This window comes from Lipotes vexillifer, unplaced genomic scaffold (genome assembly GCF_000442215.2).
Source record: "Lipotes vexillifer unplaced genomic scaffold, Lipotes_vexillifer_v1.1 scaffold1691, whole genome shotgun sequence".
Taxonomy (NCBI): domain Eukaryota; kingdom Metazoa; phylum Chordata; class Mammalia; order Artiodactyla; family Lipotidae; genus Lipotes; species Lipotes vexillifer.
In genome coordinates this window covers 731,818-749,649 of record NW_006789046.1, presented here as the reverse complement: position 1 = coordinate 749,649, position 17,832 = coordinate 731,818, and the positions used below count along the sequence as shown (strand labels likewise).

General features: G+C 45.6%; 1 protein-coding gene across 1 annotated transcript in view; it reads right to left on the bottom strand.

The window, feature by feature from the left end:
• The window catches only part of NPLOC4 (NPL4 homolog, ubiquitin recognition factor), a 54,740-nt gene that overhangs the window by 19,234 nt on the left and 17,674 nt on the right, over positions 1-17,832 (bottom strand). Inside the window, exons 5-12 of the mRNA XM_007462326.1 lie at positions 17,237-17,285; positions 16,401-16,495; positions 14,110-14,233; positions 12,036-12,215; positions 8,812-8,898; positions 6,787-6,858; positions 6,247-6,373; positions 1,436-1,596 (exon numbers count right to left, since the gene is read on the bottom strand). Of these exons, the coding sequence (XP_007462388.1) occupies positions 1,436-1,596; positions 6,247-6,373; positions 6,787-6,858; positions 8,812-8,898; positions 12,036-12,215; positions 14,110-14,233; positions 16,401-16,495; positions 17,237-17,285 (895 nt within the window). The remainder of the gene's footprint in view (positions 1-1,435; positions 1,597-6,246; positions 6,374-6,786; positions 6,859-8,811; positions 8,899-12,035; positions 12,216-14,109; positions 14,234-16,400; positions 16,496-17,236; positions 17,286-17,832) is intronic.

Below are 17,832 nucleotides of genomic sequence, written 5' to 3'. Positions count from 1 at the left end.
ATTCCATCAGGGAAACCTCAGAGAAAGCAGATCAGCGGTTGCCAGGAGTCGGGAGGATTGGGGCGTAACTGTTAAAGGATGTAGGCCTTCTTTTGGGGGGACAAGAATGTTCTAAAATTAGATTGTGGTGATGGCTACACAACCCTGCAAACATCCTAAGAGCCCCTGAGCCGGGCACATTAAATGAGTGAACTGTGTGGTATGTGAATTGCATCTCAATAAAGCTGTTTAAAAATGCAGACTTAGGGACTTCCCTGGTCCAGTGGCTAAGACTACGTGCTCCCAATGAAGGGGGCCTGGGTTTGATCCCTGGTCAGGGAACTAGATCTCACATGCTGCAACTAAAAGATCCCACATGCGGCAACGAAAATCCCACATGCGGCAACGAAGATCCCACATGCAGCAACTAAGACCTGGCGCAGCTAAATAAATAATATTTTTAAGAAAGAATTTTTTAAAATTAAACTAAATTTAAATAAATAAATATGCAGACTTGCTAGAACAATAAAAACAACAAAACAATGACTAGACATGCACACACTGATATAAAAAAATTGCTGAAAGATATCAAATCATTTTAAAGAAATTAGATCACCACTCTTTCTGGGTTTTCATTGCTTGCCTATTTTATTTCCAGGCCCCTTCTGCCAGCAGATCTCTGTGGCCTAAGTGCAGTGAGATTGTGAGCAGACCTGTCAACCTAGAACTCCTTACACAGTGAAAATATCCTTCAGAAATGGAGAACAACGTACTTCTCAGACACACAAAAGCAGCCGGGAATACAAGAAATATTAAAGGGGTCCTCCAGACAGAGCAGTGCCAGATGGAAACCAAAGTCTGCCCAGGATGGGGAACAGGCAGGGTGCCTACCTGTGACCAGAGCAACTCCCATGAGGAGGATGGGAGCCGTGTTGCTAATTTCCAGGGAAGCACCCAACTCCGACTTGTTCAAACCAGATCACAGTTTTCAAAAAACTCGTTTTTATAGCTTTCACAGGAAACAAAGGTTTAGAAATGGACAACTGCTTGTTTAAGCCGTTAACCTAAACTTGGGTCCCCTCAGGAGAGCCTAACTTCTGCCAAGCAGCTCCAACCTTCACTCCTGCTGAGGCCCTGTTAGGCACCATTTCTCCTTTTCAGAAACTGAAACAGTCTGTGTTGCAGTGGTTTCACTTGTATTATGTACCCCTAAACCCAGTGCATGTCACACCCACTTCTGCTTATAAGCCCTAACACCACAGAAGCCTGCCTGAGTAGCTAACTAAGGCCCTGGAAATGCCAAAGAGTCCCTTATCCACAAGCTAGGCTCTAGACGACCACGGCTGACCAACAGCTCCCATGGCCAGAATGCACCAAAATTAGTAACGTCCAGGACAGGTCAGCGTCCACGCTGCTCTCCATCCACTTCTCTCTTTCGGTACCATTGCATTTTTACCTTATAAAACACATCAGGCACGTACTGCTCGCTGCTGGACTCCTTGGCGTAGCCAAGCTCAGGGGCGTCCTTGCAGGGCAGCAGGCACTCATCTCGGACCAACGCCATGCACTGATTGGACACCTGGTACCCTTCAAAGTGCACCTGGTTGTCGGGGCCACCTGCAAGAGAGAGACCTTCAGCGAGAATCCTCCAGAGGACATTCAAAACAAGTGTCATCCTTTACTTTGGACCTGCAGTACCAACTCTCATGAGTGTGTCTTGGGTAAGAATCAAAAATGTTTGACAGCAGTTTTACGACAGCCTTGGGCACAAGGCCTTGAACACAGGGTGTGCAGATGCCACTGCAGCTCCTCAAACAGGCCCCACCAGCGACACGTTCTCTCAGAATTGGGAAGCAAGACTGTTAAACCTTCTCCAACACCCACCCAAAAGCATACTTGGGCTCCTGGTTTTTAGTATCACAGAGATGTAAACAACAGATAGAGCCCTGTGTTCCAGCAAATTCTGTTCTTGAGTGAATGCAGGGAGACAAATGGGAGCGGATGGGAGAAGACAGAAACCTTGCCCAGCACAAACAGTGTCAGTATCTGCATAGCATGGAGAACAGCCCTGACCTCAGACACCTGTGCAGCTGGCACATCAAGGAGGCGTGGACCCCACCACAATGCCTAGGAGGTTGCTCTCCCTGTACCGAGCCCTGCCCTCCACGCCTTCCACTCTAACCTCTCTCAGGCCCTGCTCCAAAGAAACACACAGTAGGGCTTACAGTTTGGGACAAGGGTAAAACCCATCCCAAACGGGTCAGGAGGTCAGGCAGTACCGAGCATGCAGCCGTCTTCCTCCCCTGCAGAATCAGGGTCACACTCTGACAAATGTACAGCCATCATTTTTAAGGCTTTGGAGAATTTTTAAAAACCTTCAATATCTCTATCTTAGTTTCTTTGACGAAAACAGAATAAGTTACTGATCAGGGAACAGAAATTTTATCTGTCTGAATGATTGAATGTTTTCAAACATTTACCAGAAAGCAGATCTGATGGCCAAGCAATCAAAAATGTGAAGGACAGGGCAGAGCCAGCCTCCAAGGGACAAACAGGGGCCTGTGTCTGCTCGACTCGCACACCACAGGCCAACAGCAGCTGGCTTCTAAATGCTGCGCCACGCTGGGCTCCAAAGGCCTGGTGGACAGAAGCCTAGCATCTTCTCTCTGGCCCTCAATTCACACACTTGGGGGAGGTGGCCAGGCCTGGACAGTGACCGCTAACTAAGGTCAAGGCAGCCAACACAGGGCATGTGACCCTCTGGTGCAATCCGGGGAATGAACGTCATAGCACAACAAGTGTGCAGTTCACAAGGAGCAGAGGAGGTCGGGAAGGAACCTGGAGGAGCCGCCCTTGGTGTGTGTACTGTAAACCTGTGCTGGTTTTGAGATAGATCTGGCCTGTGAGAACCAGGGAAAAATGGAAAGCAGTATTTATAAAACAGAAGATTCTTAAAAAAAGCAAACTCACTCCATATGGATAGTCTCTAAAGGCAGAGTCACCGACAGGAAACGCAAGCTCCCCATTCTATGTGGAAAAGCAAGAAACCGGGTCCTGAGGGGTTCTCTGAACCTTGCTGGAAACCTGGTACCGTCCCAGAGATGAAGCAGGCCAGGCCAGTTAACTCTCATTCCCTTCCCAAATCAGTCCATCAGGAAGTCCACTGTGTGATGGAAAGGGGCAGTGATAAAGGACAGCTGCTATTGAGTCTGAGACGCAGCCCAGAAAGTAACATGCACAGCTGAGAAATGAGTGCGAGTGTGCCAGGTGACCGAGACACAGACACCAGCATCGTGGCAGGGAGTTTAAACTTGGGCTCTGTGATGATTCTCCTTCCACAAGCGCCTTCATGTGCACACGAGCAAACCCCACATGTAATCATCACTCTTTTCCCCTAAAGGTTTCAAGCTAGAGGAGTTCTTAGAAGGGATCCGCAGACACAAGGCCAAATGGTAAGGCCCCCACACCCCAGCCAGCACCTGGGCCTGCAGCATCAGCAGCAGCTGTGGGGAGCTGACAGCAGCGTGACCATGGAAGCACCATGAACCCCGGGACACAACGGCCAGTCTCCCAGGAGACGGCCATAAACACACAGGACTGCTCCTTCCTGTCCCATCAGGGTCTTAAGGATGGGACGTCGGCAACGGCATTTCAGACAGCTCCCCAAGGTACCAACACGTCCCTCGTCAAGAACCACTGATGCGGAGGAAGGGAATAACCTGTCTGTAGTCAGAAGATCTCTGACACTTTGGATAACCACCTTCCATAGCTGCCCCCTGGGAAAGGGAGAGGAATTATGAGTCTGAGCATCTCACAGCATTACCAAGAGGGACAAATCAGCACAGATGTGAAAGGACTCTAACTGCAGATCTTATTATAAGTGATTTTCTGCCTTATAGTTCGAAAACCCTAGTAAAGTGCCAATTTTGGAGGCAAAAATTCCAAGGACAATCTATAATTTCCAAATTCCCAACAAGAGGTATGAGTCAATAACTGAAAGTACAGGCAGCCCCCAAGTTGGAAACTATTTATAATATGAAACATGTACCAGTTCTTTGGGCCCACTGAATAATTCCCCATAGAAACAGTAATTAAAGGGGTTAGGTTACCATGGGAGCCCACGGAAGCCTATAACAGCAGTTCTCACAAGGAGCAGTTCTGGAAATCTGTGGAGATGATTTTTGGTTGTCTCAACGAAGTGGGGCAGCGGGGGGCAGGGGCTGCCAGTTTCAGCAGGCTAGAGTCAAAGGTACCAGACGTCCTGCTGTGTCCAGGGAGTCCCACACAATAAAGAACTGTTCCACATCCCACATGGCCTTGAAATGTCCCCCTAACACTCCTGTAGGCAAAACCCCTGTTTGTGATGATCTAGGACTAGAATCAATTGTATTTTATACACAGCCACAGAAACAAACACGCCCAGCTTTAACACACAGCGAATCCTCTAGAAGCATGATACCACATAAGCTGAGGAAGGGCCCTGCTTGGCTCAGAGCTCCGTGGAGAGCTGCTGAGTGTCTGGGAACCACGTCGTTGATGCCTGTGCGGGCCCCGCCCCACAAGGTTGGCAGCTCCGGCTCCTCCCGTGCTCTCCTCAGCAGGCACCAGTCCCCAAGCACTGGCACACAGAATGCACTGTCTTATTACATGCATGCTCCTTCGCTATTATTTCTCCTTAATGTTACAGTCAGCCTACTACTCTGCTTTCTTTTTTAGAATCAGGTGTGTGGGCAGGTATATTATCTATGAATTTTACTTTCTGGATAGTAAAGAGGTGTCACAAATGTTCTAAAGAGAGGGTGTCCAGTCTGATAGGCTTGAGAACCACCAGCCTAAATGCCTGGACCCAGAATCTCAGCCTAAATGAAGGGGGCAGGGGTTTATGTGATGCAGGGAGTAGAAAGAGAATACTTTCCTCCCCTTCATCAAACAGAACGCTGGCTTGGCGAAATTCTGATCATGTAAAACGTGTCTCTTCTCTGCTCTCCTCCTTGGCTCCTGCTACCCTGAGCGCTCTCTTTACAACAGGCCCCTGCCCCATCTGCCCCCGTGGAAGGACTCTATGCTACGGAATTACTGCTTCCAGAAATCCCAGTCCAAACTCCCATCCACTTCCTTAAGCATTTGACCCCATTAATTTATGCTAACATGTGAACAATGCAGCCATGGCCTCTCATGCCTCCAAAGTATATTCATTTCAAAAAGAAGGTGCTGGTCACTCTAAATGGATCTCAAATCAAATGGATCTTAAAAATTCAGACAGTATGACAGATGTTTTCCTTCCCATGGCAGTGGTAACAGGCTCAGCTGGGGTTAATAAGGGATCTAGTTACTTACATGTTTGGGCTGTTTGTAAACTGGTATTTTGAACTAGAGGAAGCATGGTTACCATGAACAAACTGGACTATCATCTCTGTGATGGTAGAACCCAAGTCTTCACAGGATAGAGGTTAGTGTTTACTTTAAAAAACCGACCAAAGAGATTGTTTTTATTAGTTGGTTCTCCAAGTTTCAAATTCCTACTTCTTTTAAATCATATGGTCTTATGCCTGGCTTTTCTCTAGGACAGCATCTCAAGTATGTTATAAAAGATTTGGTGGCACTTTTTTACAGGCCACAGTCTTTTATTATTGTATATTCATGATGTACATAACATGTAGTATGATGTGCACAACATCTCACACACAAACACTCATCACTCCCAAAAAAAAGCTTTATGGAAATGGTTTCTTAAAATGACACTCCCACTCATAAATAAAAAAGTAACAGAAACAGTAAATCCCTCTTCTCCTGCACAGCTAGACAGAGTCATCCTTGGTTACTGGAAAGGGGCAAAGATAGCCCAGAACTCAGATCCAGAACCAAGTGAACTTGGACTGAGGCCAAGAGAATGGACTAGAGGAGGGCTACACTGAGGCCGCAATTCCAGTAGTTTTGTGTGATGCTGGGTAGTTCAAGATTTTTGCCGCAAACCAAAAAAGAAGAATCTTATGTCTCACAGGCCCATTAAGAAAATCTATTGTAGGGACTTCCCTGGTGGTCCCGTGGTTAAGACTCCACACTTCCACTGCAGGAGGCACGGGTTCGATCCCCAGTCAGGGAACTAAGATCCCACATGCTGCACGATGCAGCCAAGAAAAAAAAAAAAAAAAGAAGGAAAGAAAGAAAATCTATTGTAACTAAGTTAAGAATGCAAAGCTACTGAAAAAGGAACAAAACATATTAACAAGGTAGTAATATTTACAATATAAATGCCCCCATTTATACCTGTAGCCACTGCAGTAACAAACTTGGATCCAAAATGTCCATCTGGAGAGAGTCGACATATGTTGGGATGCTTATTTTGAAAGTCTCCTGCAGTGATACATTCTTCTGAACTCAGGAAATAGGTGTCCTAAGAAAAGAGAACCAGCATACCAAGTTTTATAGCATCATGCCAAAATATGCTTCTTCTTTAGAAAATATTAAGAACTAAACTATGACACATCACAAACTACGGTGAAGCAAGTACCTATAATTCCTGACTGTTACCAACTCCTCACAGAAAAACACGTGTAACCAGTAACGCCACAAGCACAGGCAATCCACCTCATGGGCTGACCTCCAAAAAGCAGTGGTTTATAAAGGTGAAGTCTCTCTGATCTCCGAGACAGAATGAACAGACCCAGCCTTAATTTATCAAGAACACTGTGTTGAAAATAACATGGTCTAAAAGCCAGGGTGAGCTGTGCAGAGACACCGGAGAGTGCAGCCCAGAGCTGGTCCATAACAAGCTCTGGCCGAGCGAGCATCCCTGCCCCATCTCACCTTATTTCGACTATATCGAACTGTACCCTTTCGGGTATCTTCCGAGACAAGGTCTGTAAATATCCAGCCAACCTGCATAAAAGAGAAGAATACCTTCTGAGTCTCTCCCTGAAACAGGTGACGAATGTCTTCTAGCTTCTGCCAAGAGAAGAGACTCCTGGAAGCCAGTTCTTTCTTTCTAGGTGAGTCAGCTCCTCAGCTAAGCCACTGTCCACACCAGGGCTCTCAAACTCTACTCGGCTGACACTGGTCGTCCTCCCCCTGGTGCTGCCGGGTGGAGATGAGGGCAAACGAGCACATCTCATTTATTCGTTAGAAAAAGTCTTCTCAGCACCACCTCTGTGCCCTGCACTATGCTAGGTGCAGGGGACCCCCGGGTACATAAAATTAACAGAACGTCAGTGAAAAGGGAATTTACACTCCAGAGAGGAAGACAGAAAACGAGCAAGCAAATAAAGACAATGCCACTTCAGATACTAGGGCTTTCTCCGTAAGACAGGAAAACATACTCCCCAGAGTATGCATGTAAAATAAAAAAGAATGATGGAATAGAGACTTCGCACAGCTGCTCCTCTGAGCTCCGGTGTGGGGCTAAGGGAAGCATCTGAGGGTACAGGGATCTGAAACACCAGTCCCAGGGCTTGGGGCAGGGTCGGCCTCCCTGACACGTCCTGCTACAGCAACAGTGCCTGTATGTGCTCTGTGATCCCTGGCCTTCCTGTGCCCACGAACCTCACACCTGATTACCATTCCTGAACCAAAACCTGGCTGGGAGGTCTAAGAGCAGGGCTGGAATCCAGGCACACACCCACTTCTGTCCTTCAGAGAAGTGATCTGGTGCTTGTGACCCTCTCTAGCACAACCCTGACATGAAACTCTTCAATTCCATCTCCTGCAGACACGACCAGGCAAATCTGGAGACTTTCATTTTCTTTAAAAATGCCCAAATGAACAAAACCCCCGAGGAGGATGGCAATGTAGAAAATGAGACTTAAAGGATAAATGTAACTCAGCAGTAAATAAAGCAGAACCAAAATCAAGCTGAGATAAATTAAGGCTAAGGAACCAGTGTTTGGAGAAAGGCATTTAAGTAACTTCAAGTTCTTCTAATTATGACTATCATGACCAAACATTTATAACAAACATAGGCAAAAAAAATTACACTGATTTCTCTTTTGAACAAGAGAAAATTCCAGAATTTAAACCAAAATATGCCCCTAAATCATGATGCTGACTCCTTGTTAGAAACAACAGGACTTTTTTGTTCTTAAAACGATACAGTGACTTTGTTCTGCAGCATTCCTGGGTTATAAGGCACATTTCCAGTCTTCCCTGTTTATCTGTAGGGAGTTTATTTCTCATTGTCTAAATTGATTAGGAAATAAAGGATAAAACTTACATAGCTATTAAGAGTGAATTCCTAAGATGTGTTCAAATTCACAGTTCAACATTATCTATAAAACGCCATCTTTATAGTTCCCAGGAACTTAACCAAAGATGTGAGACAAACTAGATCATCAGACTCAAAAAGAAAATTCTTCTCTGTCTTCTAACTGCCCAGGAAAACTAAGGCGGCTTACAGGCTCAGATGCCTCAATTATAAACAGGAGGTTCAATGAGGATTGAAGAGGGACCACGAGAAACTCCAAGTGTGGGGGACAGAAAACGATAAGCGCAAACAGACACGTGAAGGGAGAGCTCACACCTAGGAGGACGTGCCTTAAGAGCCTGGCATCAAGGTCGCCTCCAGCAGGAAGTAGGGGTCTTGCTCCTGCTGCTTCTTTCCTCCCCCACTTTGAGGCAATCCTTCAGAAGTATGTCTGGCGGATTTAAATATTACAGTCCCTGCACTGGGATCCTTTTTTGGGCGCCCAATAAACACAGGCGAGGTTTCAAAACGTGCCAGGCCTGCACCTGACCTTGTGCAGTTGGGAGTTCAGTCCCAGACCAGCATACCACCCACCTAGATGTCCCCAACACAGAGCCGGGGCGCCCCCCCTCAAGGCCAAGAGAATACTTCAGTACCTTCCTCAGGCCAAGTTTGGCAGCAATTTCATCAACCACCTCAGCCTTTGGGTCTTCAAGAAGCTCCAAGCTATTCTGTGTACCAATCTGTGGGGGTATTAAAGAGAGATGCATTTAGAAGAGGGGTTCAGAAAAGCAGCACAGCAGCTCTGTTCCATTTCTGGCTCAGGTATCACAAAGGAGCACCGGTCTCCCCCTTACCAAAAAGGAGAGTTAAAGCAGCAGGAAAAGCTCAACCAGATAACACAGGCCAAGCCCTCCAGGCTCTTCCCTTCTAGGGCTGTGCTTTGCTTTTAATCAAGATTTAGAGAACATGAAGAGGCTGTATTCAGGCTGGTTCATGTTAGCAGCTCCACATGAAACGTGGTTGTTTAGGACTAGGGAAGGCTCTCTACACCTTAAGGTTCCTTCACTGGGGACAGAAGTTAGTTTCAAAACTCCCTTGGATAAATAGTTTTCACTCCAAATAGGCTTGGCTAGATTAGGTAAAATTAGAGCTGTAAGGTAACGTTCGTTCCCAAAAAACAGCCTTGGAAAATTCGTATGCAGCTCCTGCAGGGACAGTGCTTAGCTTCACAGGCAAGGCAGAGTGAGAGAGTACAACAGATACACACACCCTAAGCCAAGGATAGGGCACCTGAAATCAGTAACCTGCTGACTGGTGGGCAGAGCCCTCAGCTTGGGGCAGTGGCGGGGGGCTTGGGCTGGCTCACATGCAACCTACACCAGCCACAGGATCCCACTTCCTGCAGTGGACAAAGCTTGCTGAAATCTTTAATCTGCACTGAAATGCAGCTCATAAAGCTAAGCATCATACTGAGCAGAAGACCCGGCTACAGAATATGAAAGTGAAGGTAATTCCAAATTGAGTTATACTAATTGGGTATATCCTTGTAAATTAGTCAAATCCTGGCAAAACAACAAAAGAACTTTATGTTGCTGGGTATGACCCATATGGAGATCATTAATACCTCCAGAGCACAGGTCAAAGCACAAACTCAGAACAAACCTAAGGATTTTGTTTCATGACATGTGGCAGCATGAGCTTCAACTTCTAATGAGCTGGAGGTTATTAGAGGTCAAGTGCTTCAACCTCCAAGATCCCCAATTTGGGAGCTCTGATGATGTTGTTAGTAGTCTGGACAACAGAGGCTTCTGTTCCGATTTTTGTTCAATCATACTCTTAACAGAACTGTTGAAATGCTTCACGAAAGGACCCTCCTCAAAACTGAATTGGAACGTCTTGTGCTTCCAAAAGCAGCTCCCGCTGACAGAGCACACTTGGTGCCCAAAGAGTCAGACAAGCAGGGTCTCTGGGTGAGCATCTACTGCCATCTCATGTCTCCCTGGAAGTGAACCATCACAAAAGGCTTGGTCAAACATTTCATCTGTAGCTCTCAGTAAATAATGAGAATATCCAAGGGAGTAGACGACACACAATCTGTATAAATACAGCCAGGGAAGAAACGGCATCTGTGCAGGAGCCACACACCTGCACACCAGCCAGTGGCCACAAGGCCTGCAGTTTCAGACCCTGGTTTATTTAAAAAGTAGACCAGTCACGGTGAGAACTCCAGAACATGGCACAGGTGACACACTTGTATATGGCGTGGTGCCCACCCAGAGACAAAGGAGGGGATAGTGTGAAATATCTGTGTATCTACTTATACTAAAAAAATCAAACTTTAGAGATCTAAGCCAAAAACTGCTTAAAGTGGGGGCTACCTGTAGGAGAGGGAGGAAATTAGATGAAGGGGAAGACGTTGTTTGTAGATCTCACTTTGCAAATGTGCAATTTTTTTTTACTTTTCCAACATTTTTTTAAATAAAAAATTTCAGACATACATCAAAGGTTATAGAATTTACAGTGAACACTGATATCCCACCACCTAATTCAGCCACTAACATTTACTATGTTCCATTCACCCCTCTGGCCATGCCTCAGTGCACCATGCTTTTGTGTTTTTACATCACAGTCACCTGCAGGCACAAGACCCTCCCCCAACTACCTCAGCACATCATAAACCAGGATGCAATACGGTTCCAATCTTCACTTCTGTAGTAAACTTATATACAATAAGACAAAATAAATATTTTATATAATATATACTATACAACCATATAAACATTTTACGTAATTATACAAATTAAAAAATTTATACGGGCTTCCCTGGTGGCACAGTGGTTAAGAATCCACCTGCCAATGCAGGGGACACGGGTTTGAGCCCTGGTGCAGGAAGATCACACATGCCACGGAGCAACTAAACCCGTGTGCCACAACTCCTTAGCCTGTGCTCTAGAGCACACGAGCCACAACTACTGAGCCCACGCACCACAACTACTAAAGCCCGCGCGCCTAGAGCCTGTGCTCTGCAACGAGAGGCCACCGCAATAAGAAGCCCGCGCATTGCAACGAAGAGCAGCCCCCACTCGCCGCAACTAGAGAAAGCCCGCGGGCAGCAACGAAGACCCAACGCAGCCATAAATAAATAAATAAATAAATCTATTTAATAAATAAATAAAAAATAAAATATATATACGTAAAACCAATCCCTAAATACTGAAAATAAAGCAAATGAACATAAATGTGTAACTCGTTGGTGATGTAATCATACAGGGAAGATCTTCCAAGTGACTTTAAAACACAGTAACCAACTGCTGGTCCCTAGTGGGATATACCCTAGGGGTCCTCCCCTCCCACCAAAACAATCTTGAACTGTTTTCAGTCCTACACTGGTGGTAATTTTGATATTGTTATTAAGAAAGTTACATGTGTGGCATAAGATAAAGAACTTGAGTAATTTTGTGACTCTAATTCCATAAATCCTGGGACAGCTGATTGTAGGCATGGGCAGAGGAGATACAGAAGCAGAAGAAAGGGCAACTGTACGACACTTTTGGGGGAACTGACAAAAGTTGAATAAGATGGCAGATTAGATTAAAATATTGTATCGAAGTTCAATTTACTTAGGTTGCTCAATGTACTTGTTATATGAGAACGTGTCCTTATTCTTTGGAAATATACACTGAAATATTTAGGGGCCATGATCTTACTCTCCAATAATTCAGAAAATAAATACTGTGTGTGTGTGTATAGAGAGAGAGATAGACTGGCCAAATGATACAGTAAGAGAAGCAGCATGCAACCTGAAAAGGGCTCCCATAGAGCCTTCAAAACAAAGCAATACAGAGACCCGTAGACTGCAAATCCTGTTCACATCTACCTGAGGAGGTTCATAAATCGCAGCCACTTCAGCCCTGATACCAAGAGGAATGTCTTTGTGCTCCGTGTACCGTCCATACAAGTACCCGAAGTGCTGGTTCCCTGTCTTCCTCCAGAAGTCAAGGAAGCGGTCAGCAACTGTATGATTCTCAAACATGATGTTGTCCACATGTCTGTATTTCTGTAGAGTTAACAACAATGGGCTAAATTAAAACACTACATCAAAAATAAATAATTTACTATTTTATCACAAACTGTTCACAAGTATCTTTTACCTAGCTTTTTAAAACACACATACACACACACACACTTTAAGAATGTACTCTCGGGGGCTTCCCTGATGGCACAATGGTTAAGAATCCGCCTGCCAATGCAGGGGACGTGGCTTCGAGCCCTGGTCGGGGAAGATCCCACAGGCCGTGGACCAACTTAAGCCTGTGCACCACAACTACTGAAGCCTACGTGCCTAGAGCCCATGCTCCACAACAAGAGAAGCCACCACAATGAGAAGCCTGCGCACCACAATGAAGAGTAGCCCCCAGTCTCTGCAACGAGAGAAAGCCTGCGCACAGCAATGAAGACCCGACGCAGCCAAAATTAAATAAATAAATAAATTCAAAGTAAGTAGAAGAAAGAAATATTAAAAGTAAGAGCAAAAATCAGTGATACTGAAAACAGGTAAATCATAGAGTTAACACAGCCAAAAGTTGGTTCTTTGAGAAGAGTAATAAAGTTAAACCTCTAGCAAAACTCAAAAAAAAAAAAAAAAAAAAAAAAAGAATGTGCTATGCCCTTAAGACCACTTCAGATTCTAGTGGGTGGGAGGGGTAGGGGTGGGACTCTCATTAAATTAATTCAAATTAATCTTACTGGGATTTTGCCTAAAATGCAGGTTTTCACAATCTCTAGGTCAAAAAAAGTTTTCAAAAAGAAATTAAGACAGAAAGAAAGAGAGAAGGGGAATTCCCTGGCGGTCCAGCGGTTAAGACTGCGTTTCCACTGCAGAGAGCGAGGGTTCGATCCCTAGTTGGGGAACTGAGATCCTGCATGCCGTGCAGCGCGGCCAAGAAAAATAAAAACAAAATTTTAAAAAATGGAGGGGAGTTCCCTGATGGTGTAGTGGTTAAGAATCCACCTGCCAATGCAGGGGACAGGGGTTCAATCTCTGGTCCAGGAAGATCCCACATGCCATGGAGCAACTAAGCCCGTGCGCCACAGCTACTGAGCCCACGCACCCTAGAGCCCAAGGACCACAACTACTGAAGCCTGCATGCCTAGAGCCCATGCTCTGCAACAAGAGAAGCAACCGCAATGAGAAGCCCACATACGGCAACGAAGAGTAGCCCCCACTCGCCGCAACTAGAGAAAGCCCATGCACAGCAACGAAGACCCAATGCAGCCAAAATAAACAGAAAGGAAGGAAGGAAGGAAAGAAGAGAATGGGAGGGAGGGAGGGATGGATGGAGAGAAGGAGAGAAAGAAAGGGAAGAAAGGTTCTCAAACAGTTAAGGAGGGGTGGAAGTCTAAGGAGCTAAACATGGGCTGGCAGTGGCAGGGGAAAGATGAGGAGGGCTATTTTTGGAGGGCTGGACAATAAGAGTGGGAAAAGCCAGAATAACTGCACACAGTTTTCCCTGATTCTTTTTTCGCTCCTTCCTGAGCCCAGCTCCCTTCTTAACCTGGCCTGGACAGATGCCCTGAGCTGGTCCCAGGGCAGTTCTGTTCAACTACCAACTTCCAGAGCCACAGTTTCTTGAAAGGTAAAGTCACAACCACTGAGCATTTTAAACAGTCACCAAGAAAATTTGCCTCCACACAAGCCAACAAAACAGAAAACTGAAGGCTCCCCTCTATGCTTGAAAGAGCTAGAGATCTTACAAATAATGTCCTCAGTGTATGATTTCCATAAAAGGGTCAATTAATCAGCGCCAAAATACCCGAGACTGCCCCATGTAACTCATACTGCTACCAGCAGCTCCTTTCCAAGGAGGGGCTTTTCCAGACATTTTCACTCCTCAGCCATGAACACAAATCTATTGCTTTCTGCGTCTAGATGGATACAGCGAACATCTCACCTGTCTATTCAGCGTGATGGCACTTGGCTGGCACTTAGTACAGATGCCATTAGGCCATGGAAGGTGTCCCTCACACCCTGATTTAATCTTGCAACTGATATTCTCCAGGGCAACAAATTTCCCCCTGAAAAAGAAAAGGAAACTTAATTAATTAAACATTACAATGGTCAAAAGTGTAGGAGGAGGCTGGAAATAAAATGTCAGGTATCTTACACTTCCTGAAGGGAGTTCTCAGGAGCTAAGCACGTGGTATCCACAGCAGGGAAAATGTGCTAAAACTTATTCTAATGGAGTTGTAGCTTCTGTCCTGCACACTAGACTGTACAAGAATACAGAACTATTTTCCGATAAAAACGGTTTTAATTTTCACTACCACTAACATCTATGAAGATGTGTTTTTCCTTTTTCTTTTTTTTTAAATTGTATTTGCTGTACAATGTTGTGTTAGTTTCTGCTGTACAATAAAGTGAATGTACATATGTATATATACGTATATATGTATACACATATATACTACAGATATATGTATATGTATACCTATATACCCTCCCTCTTGGACCTCCCTCCCACACCCCCATTCCACCCATCTAGGTCGTCACAGAGAACTGAGCTGAGCTCCCTGTGCTATACGGCAGGTTCCCACCAGCTATCTATTTTACACGTGGTAGTGTATTTATGTCAAAACTAATCTCCCAATTTGTCCCACACTCCCCGTCCCCCCGTGTCCACATGTCTGTTCTCTATGTCTACGTCTCTATTCCTGCCCTGCAAATAGGTTCATCTGTACCATTTTTCTAGATTCCACATATATGCGTTAATATATGATATTTGTTCTTCTCTTTCTGGCTTACTTCACTCTGTATGACACTCTAAGGTCCATCCACATCTCTACAAATGACCCCATTCGGTTCCTTTCTATGGCTGAGTAATATTCCATTGTATATATTTACCACATAAGATTTTCAATAGTACTGCTAAATATCTCGATCTAACCTATGCCACTGACAGAAAATGAAATTCTTTTTAAGTTCCATCAATTTATCAGAAACATTTACTTTATGAGTCTAGTACTTAGACTTCTGTATAAAATTCTTATTCATAGAAAAAACCTCATTAGGATACATAACAAAGATATCTTCATTCTGCTTTTGGTCAGTGAGGATGTCCTGGGCCCTACTGTGGACTTGGGGTGAGCCTGCACAAGTGACTTCACCTTCTGCCACTTTCCCATTCACAAATGGTCCAGTGATCAGTCCTGTCCTCACAAGCCAGTGGCATGCTGGAACGATGGCACCTGGGAAGCAATGATTGCCACCTAGGCTGCATGTTAACAACAGCAACAAGTGAGCCCTTGACCTAGACAGACAAAAGGCAGACAGGTCCCAGCACACTCATGCTCTGGTCAAGACAGCTCCAGAGCTTACCCCACAAATGGGCAAAAATGGGCTTCTGGTGGGATCTTCTTTTTTCCTGGTCTAACTTTTTTTAAAAGTCATTTTAGGATGTTAGCGGGTTGCCAGAGAAAAACTACGAGCGGGCCAACATGACATTCTTTACAAAATGTTGCTGACTCGGGTTTAGCCACCGTCTCCTCTCCCTGCATGGATAGGAATCATAAAATCACAGGAAGAATTCCATTACTTTCTGGTGAGGTGAGCATATCAACAGAAGGGGGTTGCACAGGCAAGTACCTGACGTAGTTTAAAAGAAATCAAACTGCTCTCAGCTTGCCACTGTCACAGCATGCTCTCTAAGAGCCAAGGGACAGCTGCCCCCACTGCCCAACCCCACCCACGCTGCCCGCCTGGCCGAGCCTGCAGACAGCAATGCTGAGGCACCAGAGGCCAAGCCATGGACAGCGCCACTGCCTCAGCCCCGCTCCAGCTGTGAAATTGAGTTGATAAAGAGGCAGCTTCCGGGAAAAGGGCAGACTCCACAGACACAGGACTGGCCACCATCACGCCTTGTCTCATCCAGGTTCAGAAACAACTAAGTTGCCAGGGTACCGCATACCCGAAGGAAGGTCAGCGGGGTGCCCCTGGGCCTCCACAGCCTGGCCTCTGCCCATGCACTGGGCACTGTGGATTACAGCAGGCACCAGTCTCCCCCCACTTGTTTCTCTTTTAGAATCAGGACAAGATTCACGAATACAAACACTTCATGCCCAGACTTTGATCTTTACTTTTCTCACTCATATGCCCAGGGGCTTTAAGCAACACGCGCCAGAGACAAAAAATGAACTCTGTACCCCAAAGCCAATGGGTGCCGCCCCCTGCCCTCAGGCCGCTTACTTGTCAGCCCCTCCGGTCAGCTTCCGGATGTAGGCGTGGAAGGACATGTGCTTCACGGGAGGCTCCAGGTGATTTAGGTAGTCCTCGTCGAAAGGCTGCCAAAACACACAGTCAACACAGTCATGCATTCGCCGCTGGGGTCGCGGTCGCGGTCACAGCCTCCACCCGCCAAACCCCGAGGCGGGTGGGCAGGCAGTGAGGGAGAACTGGTGATGGGTCCTCACTATCGTTCTAAGTCAGAACCAAGTTCTTCTCTGTGTACCAGTTATCTTTTCAAGATTGAAATGAATCTCTATTAAACACAAAATGCTCTAAGTCAAATAAATATCAGGTAAATTTTGCAAAAAAAAAGCCACACGATGAAGCAAGAGGAGCCTCATGAAGAAAATCAGGTTGGCCTTCCTGCCGTAAACTCAGTGTTAACCAGTCACCAGTCGGCATTATTGTGGTAACTCTCAACCTCACCACGACAAATCAGTAGTGGAGACGTGAGATTCAGGGTAGAGTAAATCAAAACAATGATGAGCATGAAAACCGCCAGGCCCAGCTTTGTGTCAGGTTTTAAAAGGACTGTCCAGGGAGTCAAGTGTAAATGCTGCCCCTTTATCACAGCAATACCCATGTCCCAGCCGTTCATAATCCACCCAGAAGGTCACTCCCATAAATAAAGGCTCGTCCAGCTCGTCCGGCTCATCCTCTCAGTGCAGCCTGCACTAGTGGGAATACGAGGCCCAGGGCAATAAATAGGTAACTTCCTTGAACCACTCTGACCCAGCCCAGGGACTTAGGAGAAGTGTCAAGACAGCTCTGGGAACTCACTCTACTCGGACTCTCACCTCTAGAGGAACGCAGTGCACGCACTTCCCCAGAGGCCCATGTCGGCACCTAAAGCACAGGGAAGAGAAACGCACAGTGTCAGCACACTGCTCTTCTGCTGCTGCCTCCCTGAATGTTGATACTTAAAAGGCACATCATACCTAATAAAGTACTTCCCCATCCACATGAAATGATCTGAAATGGTATGTGGTGAACAGTTTTTAATGGTTTAATATTTTGGTGTGTATTAGAAAATACTGACCAGTGCACCAAACCTGTGATTTCATGGATATTAACTGATTTCATGGATATTAACACAAACCAAAAGCAAAACTGAATGGATTTAAAGTCAATTTAAATAAAAATGTTTGGTAAAGACTAAGAAAGTTGGTACATGGACATGGAAAAAACCCTGAGAATGGGAGATCAGCTCGGTGCTTTGTGACCACCTGGAGGGGTGGGATAGGGAGGGTGGGAAGGAGGGAGACGCAAGAGGGAAGCGATATGGGAACATGTATATGTATAACTGATTCACTTTGTTATAAAGCAGAAACTAACACACCATTGTAAAGCAATTATACTCCAATAAAGATGTAAAAAAAAAAAAAAAAAAAAC